General features: G+C 36.4%; 1 protein-coding gene across 2 annotated transcripts in view; it reads right to left on the bottom strand.

Moving 5' to 3' along the window:
• The window catches only part of LOC132101654 (NT-3 growth factor receptor-like), a 107,035-nt gene that overhangs the window by 65,795 nt on the left and 19,685 nt on the right, over nt 1-21,555 (bottom strand). For both annotated transcript variants that reach the window (XM_059506762.1, XM_059506769.1), the window contains exon 4: nt 1,846-1,914. In XM_059506762.1, the coding sequence (XP_059362745.1) occupies nt 1,846-1,914 (69 nt within the window). The remainder of the gene's footprint in view (nt 1-1,845; nt 1,915-21,555) is intronic.

Genomic DNA, 21,555 nt, shown 5'->3' with positions numbered 1-21,555 from the left:
AACAAAACCACCATTCTAAACTGTATGTTAATTGTCAATCATCTTTGACAATATTGGTTCTGACAGAACTATAGATTCCCCCCTTAAAAACAATAACAAAAGAGCTAACCGGAATAACAATAATTTTACATCCACTATAGTAATCTCCATGACTTTGAAAAATTTCTATAGCTTTCCCTGGTCTGAATATTGTAATTTCCCTCATATTTACAGATTATTCCTTAAAGAGTTATTCCAGTAATGGCCTTAAATCAAAGAATCGCACAAAGCAGTACTTGTTTGATCTTTCAATATTAGCTCATAATGGCACATTTTAGAGTTGCAGTTGAACACTTATTAAATTCACTAGTAAATTATCTTTCCTTTAAGCACTGAACTGTGCTGAAATGATCTCTAAAGCACCCACCTGGTAAATAAATTCACTACAACCGTGAACACAATCAGATTCTGGTAAAACTAATTTCCTAGAGGAAAGATTTGGAGAAATGATACGAGTTGTTTATATTATCCACGATATCCACATCAGTGAAGACAGGAAAAGACAGCAATGTGCACAGTCCCCGAATCCCCCAAAAAATCTGAAATGAAAGGCCAAAAAATGTGCATTATATAAAATTAAGCAGGACATATGTCAGCTGCTCAAGTTGTGTTCAGCAACAACAAAGAACGAAGATGGGACGTGTCAAATTCTAAAGAATTGAATTGTTTTGTCATTTTAAATGCAACACGACGACACCATGTCATCTCTCACAGTCAATAAACAAACTCATCACTTTATGTACATGCAGATTGCTCAAATATTCATGACAAACAAGAAAATGAGGTCAGGCTCCCAGCAGACAAGACCAATACATTTCACTGCCATGGCTTAATTAACCAACATGAGCAACTCGACTGTTCGCAGACATGTAAAAAGTGCTTCTGCTTCATCACTGGAGATGTTTTGCTTTGACAGAGACACAAGTCTATCGGAAGATGGGACTAGGGGTGCACAAACAAATTAGTTGACAGTAAAGTGCTGAAAACATTTCTAATGAACACAGCAATGCAATCCAACATCAAGCCTGCATTTCAGAGTCCAATTTGGCAGCCAAGTGCTGCTTATCACAGAAAATCTACACAGAGAGAGTTTTGAGATTTATTTTAAATTGATTAATTATTGCTTGGTGTGTTTTTATGAGCCTGTCCTCCAACAAAAAACGACCATATAGGTTGTTTGTGCAAGCACCTTATTACGACCTATATTAATGTTTGAAAGTTAAGCGGCCTCTAGCGGGTGTAAAAATAATGACAGTATCGTGTTGCGTCTGTCATCATGAAATGACGTATTACGTCATTACCAATCAAAACGCATGTTTATTTAAATGCAATGTGTGGACTTTTTACACCGATCTCACAGTAATTCGTACATATTTTACTAGGTGGCTTATTCGTTTGAATGACCACACCTAATCCCACCCTTAAACCTAACCCTCACAGAAATCATGCTAAATTATGATTTATACAGCATATCCATTTTACGTGCACATCCGTTCTTTGGGTTCGAACCCATGATAGCAGGATTACATATCAAGGTATAACGCAATAATCTACCAACTGAGCTAAACGAAACGCAAATCAGAGTGCAAATAAAAGAGTACAAAATATTAATATGAAAACGACCTTTTGCCGATAGGGGCGCAATTGTAGTATACGCTCTGATGGGTCTTATTTCAGGGATTTGGACAAACGACCGAGAGGAGCGTATTGGTTGGAGGAAAGGGTTGGTTTTTATACTGCGATTTGGCAGCTGAATTCATGTAGTTACTTTTGGAAATACTATTAACTAATGCAGGATGAACTTACAGTTCGACCAGCTGAAGGTGCTGAAAAAGCTGCCAAGAGAGTGTCGTCAGAGGGTTCTTCGACAGGTTTCTGTGCAAAAAGAAAAAAAGAAAGAGGAACAGCAATTTATGATTTAGCTGTGAACAGAGGAAGCAATTAAACCAACATAACATAAGGCTTGCAACATATTTCACTCCCAAAACGTGACATTTCCTGTGAGATTTGTGACATCAGTTGAAAAAGAGAGAAAGATGAAGCAAATATGTAGATTTAATGAAGAAAAAAACATTTTCTTTTAGTATTTTGAAAAACACGATCTGATGAATCAAGCACAATTTTGATTTTATATTGACCTTAAAAATATAATAAATTGAAACTTCATTAAACAAAAAGCTTTTAGGGAACATTACATAATTATGCAAAATTTTATCTACAACAGGATAGAACTAAATATAATTAAAAAAAAATGCTTTTTATAGTTAACAAGAAATTTACCTTAATTTTAGTTAGTTTCTTTCTTCTGCTGAACCTAAATGAAGATATTCTGAAGAATATTGGTAACTAAACAGTTGCTGGTCCCCAGTGACTTCCATAGTATGGAAAAAAACTTTTGGTTACCAACAATCTTCAAAATATCTTCATTTATGTTCAGCAAAGAAAGAAACTCATACAGGGTTGGAACAAACTGAGGTTGAGTAAATGATTGAAATGAAAACATTTTGTGTGAACTATCCCTTTAAGTTGAACTTACTGTTTTTAGTTGTATTCACTAAATTAAATTGAGTAGATTTCAGTATATCCAAATCTGTTTTCAGTAAACTGAAAGAATTCTTAATGTTTAATGTTCAGTTATGTATTTTTCTGTAGAGTTTCTATATCTAGCATAGCACACAAACAAACCATATTATTATTATTAGCACAGCTATTACTCATTGACTTAAGAAATATACTTTATAATCTTTATTCAGTCACATAACCACAAGCTCTACTCTTCAGCACAATGGTAAATAGCAAAATCATGTCATACAGCAGAAACTCTTTTAAAATCTGAAATGTAAGTGAATTTCTGTTTACTCAAAAAAAAAAAAAATTTATTTGCACATTTACACTCCTGATTTGGCCCTATGAAAAGCATGCTGGGAACTAAAAATCCACTGCCCTTTTCAATTAGAGAAACACAGGTGATACATATAGGCCCAAAACAAGTAATTTCACTGTTCAAAAGTTTGGGGTAAGTAAGATTTTGCTATGATGCTGAAAATTCAACTTTGCCATTATGGCAATAAATAACATTTAAAAAATATTAAAATAGAAAAGAGTAATTTTAATTTGCAATAATATTTCCACAATATTGCAGTTTTTTACTGTATTTTTGATCTAATAATAGCAGCCTTGGTGAGCATGAAAGACTTTCAAATAAACTCTAAATTATTTTTTTCAGTGTAGAACAGAAAACTCAAAGGCACCTTAACAAGTGCAGATTTTTTCCCCCCGCCATTACATATTTACAAGATAATCATGATTTCCTAGGCAAGAGCAAAAAGTGTACACAGGCTAAAATGAATATCACTCAAATATTAAAACCAAGTAAACCTTAATATTTAAACGTGTTCCACAAATACTAATTCAGTGAACACGTTCTGTCAAACACAACTTTAACGAAAGAGTTAACATGAGAGAGAGGTACTTTATGCAACAGGAAATCAGAGAGAGCCTCCATCACTGCCAAGAGGAGCTGAGAGAAAAGGAGCAGCTGCAGGGGCCGCTCAGCCAAATCAATAAAGAGAACTTGAGCAGTCCGCCGTCTACAAATTCAGTAGATGCAATGAAAGACTGCAGGTTTTAAAAGCCAACAAATTCAATACAAAGAGGTGGTCTGGGACTGGAAAATGGCTTTTAACTAACAAAGCCAAAGGCATGATATGTGGTAGGGAGCATTAAATAAATCTAGCGGCTATAAAGAAAGATGGACATCTGTGATATGAAGAAAAAATAGAGCAGATGTCAGAGAACAGATCTCTAATTCAACTTAAATCATTTTAAACATAAATATTGGTCAAAATGGAAATATAATATATTTTTATTAATGCATTTATTTATTTTATTTCAGTGCAAAATATGGTTTTAAATGGTCCTTGGTCTGAAACCTTTCAGTAGATCTGTTCCTGTCTATCTCAAATATACCAAATAATACATTTAAGGAAGCACTCAGAAGGAACATATAGCCCTTATCTTTCCCTGAGTAGAGAAGACTTTAACAGGTTTATCAGTGGAAAAAGATAATGTTTTATCATTTACAGAGCATCTGGCTCAATGATTTAAAGCTTCTGCTTTCATATAAAATAATCAGCAATGAAATGATTGCGGATATGTACAGTGGAGTTCAAAACATTTGGGTCAGTAAGATATTTTTACATGACTTTTATTCAAGAAGGGCACATTAAATTAATCAAAAGTTTTTCAAATAAATGTTGTTTTTTAACTTGCTATTCATCAGGCAATTTTTATTTCATCAAACAATTCTGAAAAAAATATGTATCACTGTTTTCACAAAAATAATAAGCAGCACAGCTGTTTTCAAGAGAAGAGAAGAGAAGAGAAGAGAAGAGAAGAGAAGAGAAGAGAAGAGAAATTTAAATGTTATTAAAGCTATTTTGAATAATATTGCACAATATTACTTTTTTTCAATTTATTATGTACTGTAACTCATCTTATTTGCGATACAGAATACTCAAATTGTGCAGCTTGATTATAAAGATCAGTCATACATGTTTTGCACAAGTGTATGATTAAATAGGAAAGATCTCACAAAATTACACTCAAGAAAAGACCAAAACCACATTTAGAAACAGAATATCATTAAGACTTGCAGATGGCCTCTTAACTTTGACCAGCAAGCAGCCACATAGCATTTTCCCCTAGAAATCTGCTCTTTAGAGAAAAACACAGCTGTGAGGTGGCTGGAGTGGTGGATGCATGTCTTATAAGAAGCTATTTTGACTAGACGACTGGCATATTCTCAGGGTCATTAGAAACTCTTATGAGTTTTATAACAAGCACTGCTGGCTGCCAAAGCCTGTCGCCATAGCAACAATCTCTCTGATGCGGTCTGATGCATGGGGAGGGGTTTTGTTGCCGCTGTGTGCTTTAAAGTGTCAACACCCACAACACACACTCAAAAACACACACGCTTACACTCTGATAGAAGCCTTTGACCATTAGTCCGTTTTTATTTGAAACTCATAGTAATTCAAGCATTCAGTTTCTGCTTCAAGAGCTTCTGATGGAGTCTTATTAAAATGTGTTGCATAAGTCAATCTGTGTAATTGCTCATCTTTGTGGGTGTTACTTAAAGGTGAAGCATATGAAAGTGTTATTTTCAGTATCTCTGTAGTGCTATCAAAAAAACAGCCTGACATAACAACACGGGATCATTAAATGACTCTTAACAGAATGTATGTGCGGTTTAAGATCATTTTATCTTAAATATTATAGATTGAATAGTTTATTCATTATAAGTCGGCAAGGGATTGTTTACCTGCAGCTAATCTTTTAGGAAAGATTTTTCTTTAAAAGAAAGTTTGCTTTTCATTGTGGGGGTCCAAAATAGTTTGTTACCATCTTATCCAAAGTCTTTGCAAAGCCATACACATTGTGAGAAAATCACAAAACAGTCTGAGCTGAAATATGCCGCATAAATGAATAAAGTCGGACTGAAATGATAAGGCACTGTTAAAAATAAGGTTCAGCTGCTCGTTTCTAACATTGGGATTGTTTAGAAAGATATGCAGAGTGACAGGTGCTACACACAGTTAGGAATAGCACAAGGTTTGGCAGACTTTTCCATATTTTATGGTTTGATGTTTAGGAATAACATCTCTATGCTTTCTGCTTTTAACTCACCATGTCCAGACCAGCCAAATGTCTGTACAAGCTGATCAGCTACTCCTTAATATAATGTAGAAACTAGAATTTTAAGCTGCTTTGCATTGTGAAAAGCGCTATACCAATAAGCTTGAATTGAATTGAACTGAATTGTAAAAAAAACATCATGTAACTACACATGTGTTAAAAGGAATAGTTCATACAAAAATGAAAACTGCAAGGTGCAGAGTTTGTTTCTTCATTGGAATATATTTGGAGAAATTTAGCATTACTTGATCACTAATGGATCCTCTGCAGTGAATGGCTGCCGTCAGAATGAGAGTCCAAACAGCTGCTAAAAAATTGCAATAACCCACAAGTAGTCCACACCACTCAAGTCAACCAATTAACATCTAGTGAAGTGAAAAGCTGCACTTTTGCAAGAAACAAATCCATCGGGGCATTCTAACTTTAAACCTTTGTTTCTGGCCAAAATAACAAAAACAGGCCATACTCCATACTTCAGTTGATGAAGTCCATTGCATATTTGTCCTCTCACATCAAAATCCACCTATAAACATATTTATTTAGCACTGTTTTGGACTGCCTCACTAAGTGGTGCTTGATCTGGGCATATTTCTCTCCTGATTCAGGCGAGATGCCTTCATTGGAGACAGCAATATTTTGAACAGAGGACTTTTATTTTAATTGGAAGAAATGGTTTGAAGTTAAAAATATCTTTAATGATGGATTTATTTCTTACAAACACTCAGCCTTTCACTTCACAAGCTGTTAATTGATGGTCTGGAGTGGTGTGGATTACTTGTGGGTTATTGTGATGTTTTTATCAGCTGTTTGGACTCTTATTTTTTTTACGGCACCCATTCACTGCAGAGGATCCACTGGTGAGAATCCAATGTGTCTGTCGGACATCAGAAAGTTGTGGAAGTTAAGAAAAATCAGTTTTGCAGACTCCTTTCAATGAGCAGTGCTTCTGGGGAGGAACTTTTGAGTTGTGAAAGTCACAGTACATATCCATAGTACATCAAACTCATTTATCTCAAAAGATCAAGGAAAATGTGATTGCTCATCATCTGACCCCTTTAAGATAATGACAAACCTGTGAATTCAAAGCACTAGATCTCTATTCCTGTCTGCTGGACAGGAGATTTACAACAGTACAGCCTCTACACTGGTCTCATCTTCATTATTGCAACTCACTGTTGGCCGACGGCCCAGTATAAGCAATAAAATGTCTGCAGCACAGAATGCTGCAGCCCAGCTGATCCTAAACCAGGCCAGATATTCATATGTATTTCCTCTGCTATGAACCCGCTATTGATGCCTGGATTAAGCTCAAAAGCCCAACAATGCAACTGCTCAGGTGATTTAGCCTAGTGGTTAAAATTGTACACTTTTTTATTTACTATTAAATGAAATGTACTACATTTAGAATTTACATTTGTCACAATGCATTCTGGGATTGCTTTATCCTGAATATTGTATCTATCTATCTATCTATCTATCTATCTATCTATCTATCTATTTATCTATATATATATATATATAGAAAGAGAGAGAGAGAGAGAGAGAGAGAGAGAGAGAGAGAGGGCGTTCCTGTAGCTCAATTGCTAGAGCACTGCTCCCCGGAGCACATGATAGGTAAAAATTGATAGTCTGAATTAGTGATGGGGTTTTTTCCAACCCGCAGGTCCCGCTTTTATGAAATTATTTGGCCCGCCCCAGCCCTCCCCGCAAATAAAGTAAAATTTCTTGACCCGCCCCGACCCGTCCCGCGTATCGGGAACATCACGGAAGTTACGTTGCTACTTAGACCTTCGTATCGTAACCTCATCAATGTAGGCTATAGGTAATTGCACTATGATGGTTCGTTCATGAACAAATCTTTTAGGTGAACGAATCGTTCTCGTTTACGTAATCCACTGACCATAGACAGTAAAAGACTAATTTCTCATTCAATGAAGTTCCTCCCACAGCAGCGCGCGAGCGTGGCGCTATAATAGCAGCGCATGCGCAGCTCGTGAACAGCTCTGTGAACTGTTTCATCCTGTCAAAAAGAGTTACTCAAGATGTGACGGAGCATGTGACTTGTTGAATGTAGTGAACGAATACGATCTTCTAGTAGGTGAAAGAGTTGAATGAACTGATACATCTCGTATGTGAATGAAATGAATGAGAGTATACAGGGTCAGTCGGCCAAGCATGTATATCTCGATCAGCAATCAGCAGATACAAAGCGCAGTTATAGGTGCACATACACTTGTTTTCATATTTGGAATACAGAACATAACACCATGTTTAATCCCCGATAAAACCTCGTGCTTTGTTAATCTGAACAATTTATTTAGACTATTTATTTAATGCGATCATGCACACACTTTAATAAAGCCAAATCAGTTTTTGTCACAGGTAAATACGTTCATTGACTTAAGACATAACACATAAGACACTCTTTTTCGCCAAGTGCTGGCGTATTTGTGTAATATGAAGAAATTGTCACTGAACGAATCAGTGAATGAATCATTTTGGTGGACGAACTGAAAATCAACGAATCTCTTGAAAGAATCAAAATTTCCACCACTAAATTCCATGCAACATAAATGGATTTTTAAAAATGTAGTTTTTAGTGACCCGCCCCAACCCGCCCCGCAATAAAGTGCCAATTTCTTAACCCACCTCAAACCGACCCGTGGGTTAACCGCGGGGCCCGCGGATTATGAGACGACCCACGCATCACTATTCTGAATGCACTGTAAGTCGCTTTGGATAAAAGCGTCTGCTAAATGCATAAATTGAAATTAAATTGAAATTGAAATATATATATAATTTGATTAAAATTAGGTTTCTTAAGGCTGCTCATGGCACTGACTGAGACTTGGATCAAACCTGAAGACACTGCCACCCCTGCAGCCCTCTCCACTAATTTCACTTGTTCCCACACTCCTCGTACCACTGGGAGGGGTGGAGGTACTGGTCTCCTTATATCAAAAGAATGGAAATTTGATCTTCAGCCATCACCTACAGGTAACGGTTCATTTGAATCACATGCTATTACTGTAACTCACCCTATTAAAATCCACTTTGTGGTCATTTATCGTCCCCCAGGTCAATTGGGAAACTTCTTGGACGAGTTGGATGTGCTGCTTATGTGCACTCCAGAAGTTTGTGCTCTGCAAGTGATCGACGCCTTGTGGTACCATCCCAAAGAAGTTCAAAATAACTCTCACGGACCTTTTCCTGGACTGTGCCCAGCTGGTGGAATGACCTCCCAATCTTAATTCGTACAGAGTCTTTACTCATTTTCAAGAAGCAGCTAAAGACTCATCTTTTTCGCCTGCACTTAACCAACTAACACTAGCACTTTTCCTTTTCTTGTCTTTTAATATTATAAATTAAAAAAAAAAAAAACCTACCTATGCATTCTATACTAGACTAACTGAGACTTGTCATGGCACTTGTATACTGTTGTTGTTCTCTTGTTGACCTGACTGCTTCTATTGTTCTCATTTGTAAGTTGCTTTGGATAAAAGCGTCTGCTAAATGATTAAATGTAATGTAAATGCTATCAAACTTTCCTGAAGATGGTACTCCTCTGGTACTGCTTGGTGACTTCAACATCCACCTAGATAAACCCCAGGCTGCTGACTTCAAAACTCTGCTCGCCTTATTTGATCTCAAGCAAGTGTCTACTACAGCGACTCACAAATCAGGCAACCAACTGGACCTCATCTACATGCGCTGTTGCTCTGTGGACAACTCTTCAGTTGCTCCACTGCACACCTCAGACCACTTCCTCATTACTGCTAACCTAGCACTTACTCCTGAAGCGGCTCACACTCCAACGCAGGTCACCTTTCGACGGAACCTACGCTCACTCTCTCCATCGCACCTATCTTCTGTGGTTTCATCCTCGCTTCCTGCACTCTCTCAGTTTTCAGCTCTGGACATGAACAGCGCTACGGACACTCTTTGCTCCACTTTAACATCTTGCTTGGACAACTTTTGCTCACTGTTGTCTAAACCAGCACGCACCACCCCATCTGCCCCCTGGCTGTCCGAGGTTCTCCTGAGACTGCTCTACTCTCGTTTACTGAAGCCCTGCGACTAGCAAGAGCAGCTTCAAAATCCTCAGTACTCATCTTACTGGACCTGTCTGCTGCTTTTGACACCGTTAATCACCAGATTCTCCTGTCCACCCTCAGAAAGATGGGCATCTCTGGAACCGCACTCCTGTGCGTTAAGTCCTACCTCTCTGACAGATCCTTCAGTGTGTCTTGGAGGGGTGATGGTTCTAAGTCATAACACCTTGCTACTGGGGTTCCTCAAGGTTCAGTACTTGGACCACTAATCTTCTCCATCTACATGATCTCATAAGGATCTGTCATTCAGAAGCATGGCTTTTCTTACCACTGCTACGCTGATGACACCCAACTCTACTTCTCATTCCAACCAGATGACCCGATGGTAGCTGCTCGCATTTCAGCCTGTCTGAGTGACATTTCTAGCTGGATGAATGACCATCACCTTCAGTTTAACCTTACAAACACAGAACTCCTGGTGATTCCAGCTAACCCATTGCTTCATCACAACTTCTCTATACAGCTGGGTTCGTCAACCATTACTCCTTCGAGGACAGCCAGAAACTTAGGAGTTGTGATGGATCATCAGTTAAGCTTCACAGACCACAGGTTTGCCCTGCAGGTTTGCCTTATACAACATTAGGAAGATTAGACCCTTCCTGTCAGAGCAAGCCACCCAACTTCTTGTCCAAGCTCTTGTTCTCTCCAGACTGGACTATTGTAATGCTCTTCTGGCGGGCCTTCCTGCATGTACTGTCAAGCCTCTGCAATTGATCCAGAATGCAGCAGCAAGGGTTGTCTTCAAGGAGCCAAAAAAAGCTCACGTTACTCCTCTCCTCATCAGGTTACACTGGCTACCCCGTAGCCGCTCGCATCAAATTCAAGGTACTGATGCTAGCCTACAAGACGACCACTGGCACGACACCAACATACCTAAACTCACTGGTTAAATCTTATGTGCCCTCCAGAAGTTTGCGCTTTGCAAGTGAATGACGCCTTGTGGTGCCATCCCAAAGAAGTTCAAAATCACTCTCACGGACCTTTTCCTGGACTGTCCCCAGCTGGTGGAATGACCTCCCAATCTCAAATCGTACAGCTGAATCTTTACTCATTTTCAAGAAACATCTAAAGATTCATCTTTTCCGACAGCACTTAACAAACTAATACTAGCACTTTTCCTTTTCTTTTATTTTCATTTATAAAAAAAAAAAAAAAAAAAAAAACCTGGCTATGCGTTCTATATTAGACTTACTGAGACTTGTCATGGCACTTGTATACTTTTGTTGTTCTCTTGTTGGCCTGACTGCTTCTATTGTTCTAATTTGTAAGTCGCTTTGGATAAAAGCGTCTGCTAAATGATTAAATGTAAATGAAAATGTAAATGCATAATCTTGTCCCCTACTATTTAGTATTTCTATATATATAATGGGTGCGATTTGTTGTCCAGTTTGATAGTTCCCGTTCTCAACATCCATTTGGGCTTTATTGCTATTAACATGTTTACTTTGTTATTTTGATAGAAGCATAATTTCTATTAATTTCCATTGTGAGATCCATAAATCAGTATTGTGTGATCATAATTCCCACCTTAACTAACACAGATGAAGCATTGAGTTAATAAGTACAATAGTAAATGGTTTATGTACTGTACATGCATTTGGGGTATTTTAAAAGAATAAAGTAGAAATGCTTAACTGGTTTAGTTTTTAGTTTCTATAAAAAGGTACACATATTTTTTGACCAATACAATACAGACATACAAAATATAGTTACATCTCATGTCCCTGTTCTGCTTGTTGAACTGAAAAAAAAAAAATATTAATAGAAAAAACATATATATATAGCTTCAAATACATTATAATATATGATCTTAAGTTACAAATTTCAAACAAATGCTGTTTTTTTCTATTCATCAAAAAATCCTGAAAAAATGTATTACATCAAAAATGTTGTTAAACATAACTGTTTTCAACACTGATAATACAAAGTGATGTTTCTTGAGCAGCAAATCAGCATATTAGAAGGATTTCTAAAAGACCATATGATACTGAAGGTTGGAGAAATGACTGATGAAAACAAATTTAACAAATTAATACTGTGGTTGGTAGACAACAGTAGCAATTTTCTCAAAAGAATCTAACACTTTTGCAAGTCTTACCAGATAAGACAGTCTGCTAAATGCCTTCAGTGTAAATCTAAATGTTTTGGTGTTTTGTGCAGAGCCACCTGCATATTTCAGGAGCTGCTCTTTTAAAAGGTCATCTTTCATCACTGTGAAGAAAAATGTCGGAGAAAATTGAACAGGGTGGATGGTAGTTAATGACTTAGGAAAAAAATAATTTGGCACCAGTTGTGAAGGAGTCACACAGAATTCATTGAAATTTCTTTTTAAAGTAGCAGTCTAGGAAGGAGATACAAAAATAGTCATGCCTAAGATCATTTGCATTTTCCAATTCTGAACTCCCAAACGTCTGTGAAGGACATTTTTCTGTATGTTTCACAGAAAAGCTATGATCTAAGACTGTCACATAGTCATTTGATGGATACTGTACTTGCTGCAACACGCGCAAAATAACTATCCAAATGTAAAATCTAAAGAGTACCACTGTAATACCATGATCATGTGCTGTTGAGTATCAGGTAAATACCATGAGACATGAATATGTTAATCAACCACAGCTGGGAAACAAACAACACAGTCTTTTAAAAGCTCTGAGAACCACATTATCAGTCGAAAATACATGTAAGGATATACTTCCTCAATACAATTCAGAATAAAATGAGACTCATATAACCTCACACCAATCAGTGATATACAGAGGAGGTTTATGAATCATCATAATGTGCTCACAGGCATTCTGCTACTCGCTTCTGATGCAACTGTTTATGTGTGGGTCAGTGAGGGATTTCAATACGAGAGGCAGGCCAGTGATTCAGAGCTAATAACAGGAACCACACATCATCACACGTGGAGTGGACTACTGTTTTTCTACAATTTGTTAAAGAAATTATGACATAAATACTTCAATTACCAAAACACAAATAAAAATAAATAGAATTATTAAAAAAAACATTAAAAAACAAACAGAAAACTGAACTGAAAAAATTAAAAGTATAAAATTTAAAACATTAAAATATATATACTTTTATATATATAAACAGTCAATATGTTAATACTAATATGCAATTAGTTAATAGTGAATAGTTTTCCCTATTCTAAAGTGTTACAGAATTTCACTGAACACCAGTTTTATTTTAGTATTATTTATATAATATTTTATAGTTTTAGTAATACTTTTAATTAGCTTTTTTTTTTTTTTCAAATTCATATTAATGTCCCAGTCTTTTAAATAGAAAGAGGGGGGGGGGTACTGGGACATAAACTGAGCCAGATTCAATTCAACTTTGTGCTACACACTTATAATGAAATTATTTTAATCATGAGAGATGCCCTGTGAAGGTTATGGAAGCTTTCAGAGTTATACAGTACATAGGCTATCTTTTACAGCTATGTACAATTACATCTTTTCCTTAACATAACATCTAGCAGCCAATACAGCCACATGAAGCTCTGCACAGAGCTCCTCAAATCAATCCATCACAGAAAGGTTACAGGCTCTGTAAACACACATTGAGTCATAAACGGAGTTAAGCTGTGAACATTTAAAGACTGGCTGAATATTTCTCTTTTTTATTTAGAAAGATCCCTGGAATGACATGCTTGGGGAAAGAAATACCAACTGGGAGCTTAATTGCTCAGCTCTGGTTCAAGGGCTGAGATGGAGTTCTGCCAGTGTCTGTTTTTAGCTTGACTAAAGCTAACTTTTAAGATCTGTGTTGTCAGAGATGCTGCTATGGTGCCACCCACCCTGTTCAGTTCCCTCTGCCTTTCTCTCTTTCTCTCTTCACGAGGCTGAGTCATGCTACTGTCTGTTATTCAGAACTGCAGAGACCTGCTTTAAATTGAATACACAGCTTGTGAGCCCTAAAACGTTTGGCCACTCCGATTCGTCAGTGTATGTTGATCAGTAACAGTAGTGAAAGATCCTCTTTACTGTCTGTATCAATATGGGGTGAACAGCTATTCTTTCATGGCAAAACTTTGGAAAACTTGGCAGGTATCAAAGGAGTTTCAAAGACTTCACAGTATTCTAAACCATGAAACATAAAAGTGTAATCTAACTAAAGTTAAAATATATGTTTAATTTTAAAATTATTAATTATTTAAGTTTAGTTCTAAAGCTAAATAATATATATATATATATATATATATATATATATATATATATATATATATATATATATATATATATATATAAACAATAAAAGCTGATTCAAAATATTTATACTGTTAGTGAACAGTTTTCAGAGATTTCCTTCTTTTCTCTAAAGCACAACATTTGGAGAGAAAAATAATAAGACAGGAATTATGTCACAAAATTCACAGTATTCTAAAGCATGAAACATTAAAGTGATGTCTAACTCAAATAAAATGATTTGTTTAAATTTAATGTAATGTCGCCTTTAATTTCAAATTGCTACAGATTTTTGTTGTTTAAAGCCAGTTCAGCCTGTAATACAACAAATGAACACGTTTTATATGTACTCTTTCTTCTTTCTTGTTTCTTGCTTTAATAAAGAAAAAATGGCAGTCAGTAATGGAATTGGCCAATTTGCTTTTAAAAATTCAGCAATCGGAATTAGCCATGAAAAATCGTGAATGGTGCATCCCCAGTTATCATAATGGCTCTCTAAACTCACTAATATTAAGACATTCAAAGAAAGTTTTTAACCTTTATATGCAACAACAGGAACCACAATATGAATATGGGTGCTGTTAACAGAATGTGTTATTTTCATGTCAACACACTCATGTTAATTACTGAGAAGTTGCATAGAAAGGCACGCAAGTTCAATAATAGTTTAAAAAGGCTCCATTAATGCCTTGTTCAGTGTAAATGCATTCCAATTGCTCTTTGCTGTAGAAAAAGCCTTTTTTAATAGACAGAAACAGTAATATGCACCGGTTTTGTATATACTATCATGAAATAACTGACTCATCTCATCAGCGTTTGCATGCTCTGTGGCACCAAAAAGAGGGAAAACAAAAAAGGTACTTTAAATGTAATATATTGCAGGTCTCTGAATTAGAAAACTGAGAGGATTGCATTGCACAAGATGCTCTGCCCCACAAATCGCTTTTCAAATACTGTCCCCTTTGATTGTCTGGCTTTGATGACGCTGGTTTTCAGTGATTGCACAATGAGCAGAGGAAATAGATTCATGAGATGGGACATCATGCTTTCAAGTATAATCCTGGCAGGAGATGCTTTAAAAGAGAGGAAATAAGCTCAGGTAGGGAACAAAAACACTTGGGACATGAAAGATCCACTGCTACTGCAGCCAGACCGAATCAAGCATCGCCTGTGTTTCAGTTCCTCTGGGTGGTCTCTGCACCCAGCAGGTGAAACTACCTCTCTGCTGTTTCCTTCAATAGCTCTCCTATTACATTCACAAATCCATTTGGAGTCCCATCAGCTGTCAACAGTAGCAAAAGCACAGTCTATAAAAGTCACCTGTTCACTTTCCCAAAGGCCTAAAAAAGGAATCAACACTTTGCTAAACTGTCTTCTGCTTTTTCTAAGTTTCTTGGCAAATAGTTGTATCTTTTTTTAAGCATAAATTAAAATCCTGTAAGGTTTATGCTTAAAGCAATTAATAAAAAAATAATAATAATAATGCGAATGAGGTACTTTCTAAAATACTTCCTTAAAATAGGTTGTAGTATCATTTAACACAGTTTCAATTCTCTCTACTAATTTTGTTGTTTAGATATTTTTACAGAATTACAAGACAAATGTACTTATTAGAAAAGATTTGCAGAGTCGGCAGCTTTAGAAAAAATGATTTATGACTATTGGGTGAATGTCACCTAATTAATATTCATGAATCATGCTAACAAAAAAACAAGAACTGGTACACGTTATAGATCGATCCCACACTCTAGACTAAAAGCATTCATTTTATATCATTGTATATTATTAGATCTATTTTCTTTCATCAAGGACACATTAAATTGATGCTGAAAATTTAGCTTTACCATCACAGGAATGATTTTTGATCAAATAAATGCAGCCTTGGTAAACATAAGAGACTTCTTTAAAAAGAATTAAAAAAAAAAATAAAAAAGCTTATCGACCCCAAACTTTTAAACAGTGTTATAAAGTATCTACTTAAACTAATTTCTACCATAGCTCACCCTGTACTGTGATACAGCCCAACCCTTCAAATGCACCAATAAGGGCAAGGCTTGTCAGGACAGACACTATAGGGTCCTGTGAATGACAGAGGTGTGAGGGGCACTAATGAATGCCACGCTGTCACTGTGCCCAGACCTGGCAGAATGCCGGCACCTCACAGCAGCTCAAAGCTGTCATCCACGCAGCCGCCGTGCCCTGGCACCTGGGCCTGCCACCTTCAGCTGCTCTGATGAGTTGAGAGACAGGGGCAGATGGCAATGTTGAACTGGCACAGGGTAATGGTGTTTGGAGCAAAGCTGCATGCCCCTGCAAAACTCAATCAGCGGGCTGCCTTGATCTGGTGGATTGGCTAGAGATTTGGTTTTCCTCACGTAATTGGACGCACTATATCAAAGAGATCAACCAGATCAACCAAGTGTGGAAGGGATACTTAACACTACTCCTATAATCATTTGATCAAAAAATACAATAAAAACAGTAATATTGTGAAATATTATTACAATTTAAAATAGCTTTTTTCTATTTTAAAATATTTTCAAATGTAATTTATTCCTATGATGGCAAAGCTGTATTTTCAGCACCATTACTTCAGTTTTCAGTGTCACATGATCCTTCAGAAATCATTCTAATATGCTGATTTGCTGCTTGAGTAACATTTCTTATTATCAGTTGTTGAACACAGTTTGTGGTAATCATGATACTCTTTTTTTCAGGATTCTGTAGAAAGTATGCTTCCTATTCAAAGAAAAAAAAAATATCTGAAATAGATTTCAGTACAGCAATGCAAATTCACATAGATAGAATATATGAGGACTGTAGAGAGCATGTCAATAATAAAAACAAACAAAGCCAAAGTACATCCAAAGAGGATGTATGGCCACCCTAGGAAAAATCACTGTAAAGGATGGCTTCTCGTGACTTACTGTCTGGCCCAAAGAAAAAAAAATCTAGAAGTCAGCTGTTGACTATAAAGGATGGACTGAATAGTGGTGGGATATGAAATGAAATCACATTGCCCACATAGTTTCCTGTTTTAGTTATTGGCATCATCTCTGCCAAGCTGACCGATATGGCAAGCAAAAAATAAAAAAAATTGTGGGACTTGACAATGCCAGAGTCCTACTGTCTGGAAGACAGGAGAGCTCTGGCCTGTTTGGCTTCTGTGGGTTTAAATTAGATCAGTCAGATAAATCCACAGCGTGAGCATAACATTGTGCATGAAACCTGCGATTGAACAGTACAGCATGCTACAAATGAATGTCCAACACTTTCAGATTTAACTCAACCAAACTATATGTGAAAATTCTTTCATTTTTATTATTTGATTACAGTTAGTTGTATAATTAAGGGGGAGGGGTGCAAATCTAAATTTTAAAGAATAACCATTAAGTCTTCATGTCATAATAGTTCATGCATATTGCTTCAGCTTCACATTTATATTTAAATATAATTTTTAGACTTAACTTTATTACTTATTTTGTTCAAGAAAGTGAAATGATTCAGAAAGAATAAAGATGAATGCAGCTGCAGCCTGTAATTCGATAAAAGCATGATTGTTTCTTATACGAAGAGAACAGTTACTGCGGGGAAAAAATCTAAAATGGAAATAAAAATGTAATTATATGTGCAAATTTGCAGCACTGAACCAGTCATGTAAACAGCTCAGCTCACTGCCTGAAACATCTCAGAAACAACTTGAATAAATGTCACTGTGAGTTCAGTTTTTGTTCACATTTTTCTTCAATTATGTTAAACAGGCCGCCCAACTGAGACTGAACAATGTACAATGAGTACACCAACAAACTTTTTTTTTATTGTCTCGGATGAAACCCATCCTCTTCTGTGCTGCAGACTCAGCTATCAGCTGTTGTTGAGAAAGCCGGCTAAAACAAGATGAGCCCAACGGTGAGTGGACAGGGTGTGAATGGAAGACATATTCCCACAATCCCCCGGAGTTTGAGCCGACAGTGATGAGCTTGAGCTTGCAGCTGTGATAAAACATTTCAGACTGGAGTGAGTGACAGCGGCTCGGAGAGGCTGTCTTTACCTCTGTACACATAGTGTCAGGACGAGCGCCCGTTACTGTCTGTCAAAATCCAACCTGCTGACTGAGCAAAGCATGTGAGCTGGGGTGAATCAATATGCCCTAATCTTATTTAAAAGACAGAAATCTCATGGGGTGGGGTGTGGGGGGTCAATTATATTATTTTTAGCCCACAGAGACAACAATACATTTGACTTATGTATCATATATCTGCCATCTTGAAATTAAAGCGACTCACTATAGATCATCTTTGGCCTCCACTGACAGATGCTTTCAGAAAATTATCATTTTTGGGTGAACAATTCCTAAAACCTGGATGCATGAGCAAAAGAAAATATTCATTAGAATAAATGAAAAGAAAATGTGTGCTGCTGCTGATTGACAACCAAATTTAAGTGCAAATCATGGCAGATGATTAGCTGGTGATTGGCAGATGATTCGCTGGTGTCCCAACTGACACAGGCCAAACGGATCTTCAGGACAAGCAAGGCAAACCATCAGTAATAAAATACAGTATAAATCTTATCTCGGGCTAGTGATTCAATATTTGAAAGCTATTCTACAATGACACAGTAGAACATTTACTTTCTTTTCATGAAGTAGCACTACGTAAGATGTGCAAGATCCCAAGACATGTTGCCGTTTATCAGTAAATGATGAAGTACTTCTTAACGGATAATTTATTCATGGAATGAAACCCAGATGGGACATTTAACAAAAATGAAGTCAGACAACTCTTGACACATCTTCTATTTTTTCATTTAAAAAGGCACAGTATTCAATACAAGATAAAAGAGAAACGTATGACATTAAAGTGCACCTATTATGCCATTTTTAAGGTTCCTAGTGTTGTTTTGGGAGGCTCCTACACCAGTTTTACATGCATGCAAGGTCAAAAAACACTTATGTTTATTAATAATATACATTTAATTTTACTGCATTTCTCAATGATTCATAAAACAAATTCGTACAAAGCAGTTAGAAGAAGTCTCTCTAAACCCCTCCTTTGCGTGAGCCTACTCTGCTCTGATTGGCCCAGTCCTTTCTTATTGGTCTACCGCATACAGCGTGTGTCAGAAATGATATTCCCATTGCCATAACTGAATGACAGCTCCAGAGAGAATATATAGAGAGAAAGCATGGTATTGATTGTACCTTATAAATTCGAGCCCGAGTCCGATGATGAAACATTTAGTTGATCAACCAGACACTGATTCGCACAATTAGTTTTTTCACAACGACTTTGGCTTCACAACTTTGCAGAGTTGCAGTTTAAACTCACAGACAGCTACATTATACACTGCATGCAAGGCAATATTCAAAATGGATTAATGTTAGATTGTTTACAATGCAAAGATGCAAAGTGCCTTAACAGTGTAAATTGACTCTTTAAAAATGTATTTCTGAAAAAAAGAAGGTAAAATAGATTTTTAAAAATGTATGATATTATATAATGCCTTTAATGTTTTGAAACCGGAGTGCTTCCCAAGCCTATCCAAACGCAGTGTAACAAACGAAAGAGTGTAACATTCAACCTTTAGCAAAAGCAGCAATTAATTCAAGCAGAGGATCACGTTAGTGGACAGACCCCTCTCTGTACCCAACCACAGCTATTAGCTTATCACCCGCAAAGGCTAAATGCTGTGTGTTCTGCATATCTTACGGGAATGTTTGGAAAGCTTTCACAGCCTCTAAAATCTTCCTACTTAGCTACATCCAAATCTGTAGGTAGCTTACAGTCTGTTCACTGGCCATCTAATGCACATTTTGCACAAAAATATCAAGTGACTGAGAGTCAGGTGGTGCACCAGTCACATGAAACAAACAATGTTTACGGCCGATATAGTTTTCAGTCTTGAACTGATGATTGAGCTCTAAGTGTCCATGATAGGACACTATTATAATAGTCCATAATAGTGTTCCATGATAGCACTTTATATCATTTACAGCTGTTGTGCCTGAGAAAATATAAGCTCACATTTGAAAAATACACTGTAACAAGCATGGACACTAACTGTAAATAAATGTAATAAGAAAAGACAATTTTACCACCACTGTTGTCTCGATGAACAATACATGCTGAATCTGCCAAATGGAATCTGACTAGTCTGACCAAAACATTTAGGGCCAAAAAAAAAAAAAGCCATTGTCATTCTCTGGTGAGTCCACATAAGTGTCGTGATGGAGTAAAGTGATCTGTCAGAAGAAACAACATATCAGTAAGACCACAAAAAGAAATCAGGCTTGACTGGGCAAAAGCTCTTAAGATCAGTGCAGGATCCCAGGGCTTTTATACTAAAAATACAACTTGAAAGTGCTGATTTTGAGGTCATTTTATTTATAGTCACACATATAAAGCTTAATAAAAAAAAAGATTGTAATATGATACAGTTGTTCTAATTACCATTCATTTTATTCAGCCTATTAGTAGTCTTTTCATAAAAAGCTATTAAATTATGAATAAAATTATACAAATGACACAACATCCTTCTCAGGCAGATCCTGTTATTTCTTTTTATGTCCACTAATGTATAATGTGCCTTTTTGAGTCTTGTACAAATCAAAATCTGGTAATGGGATTGAGCTTGGGGTATTTTTGGTTTTCTTTGCTGTCCTTGGCAACCCAAACCCTTTTTTTGATTGACTTTTAATATTCCATAAAGCATGTTATATTTAGAATATGTAAGTTAATCATCTAAGGCGGCTAATGCATCTGACTGTCCTATTAAATGCATCTACATAACTGTTCTTTTTCTTACTTTATTTACTTGGTGTTTGTGCTGTTGGCTCTAGAGTGCTTTACACAACAGCATGTGCAATGCATGATAATTAGTTCAGCGACAGCTATGCACAGCCAGTGTATTAAATTCAAACTTAAAAATTATTAAAATGCATGTTTACAGCTAGACTGAAAGAAACTTGTGACTGAGAATAAATCAGATTCACTGAATATATGCAATACAGCTTTCTAAATTCAGTTTGAATTTCCACATGAATGAAGCGCCAAAAAACACTTATTTAAATAATATTTCATGCATTAAAAAAGCTAAAATAACAATATTTACAAAAACTGCTTCCTATACTACATAGCCATGCCATTGTATCACAAATATGTATGTATACTTCACATAATCCATAATTGTAAAAAGGACAGTTATGTACTAGACCATAAGTAAAGTATGATGAAACATCAAAAATATAACCAACAAAAAGCATTTCCACTATTATAATATTTCAATATGTCTAGCTGTATTTCACACATAACATCACTCAGCCCTACACTAAAGTCATTTTGTCAGAAATATTCTTGTGCCGGTCTAAGTCATGTTAAAAATGAACACACGATATTTGATGTCAGAGGAGGGGGTTCGGTGAAGAAAGGAGAAACACGTAGAGGAGAAAGACTTAATGAGGGAGAGACTCTCCACCCTCCCAAGAGGATATGACCTTTCCTCCTTCCCTA

This window comes from Carassius carassius, chromosome 2 (genome assembly GCF_963082965.1).
Source record: "Carassius carassius chromosome 2, fCarCar2.1, whole genome shotgun sequence".
NCBI lineage: Eukaryota > Metazoa > Chordata > Actinopteri > Cypriniformes > Cyprinidae > Carassius > Carassius carassius.
The sequence above is the reverse complement of the archived record's forward strand: the minus strand, read 5'-3'. Positions and strand labels throughout refer to the sequence as shown.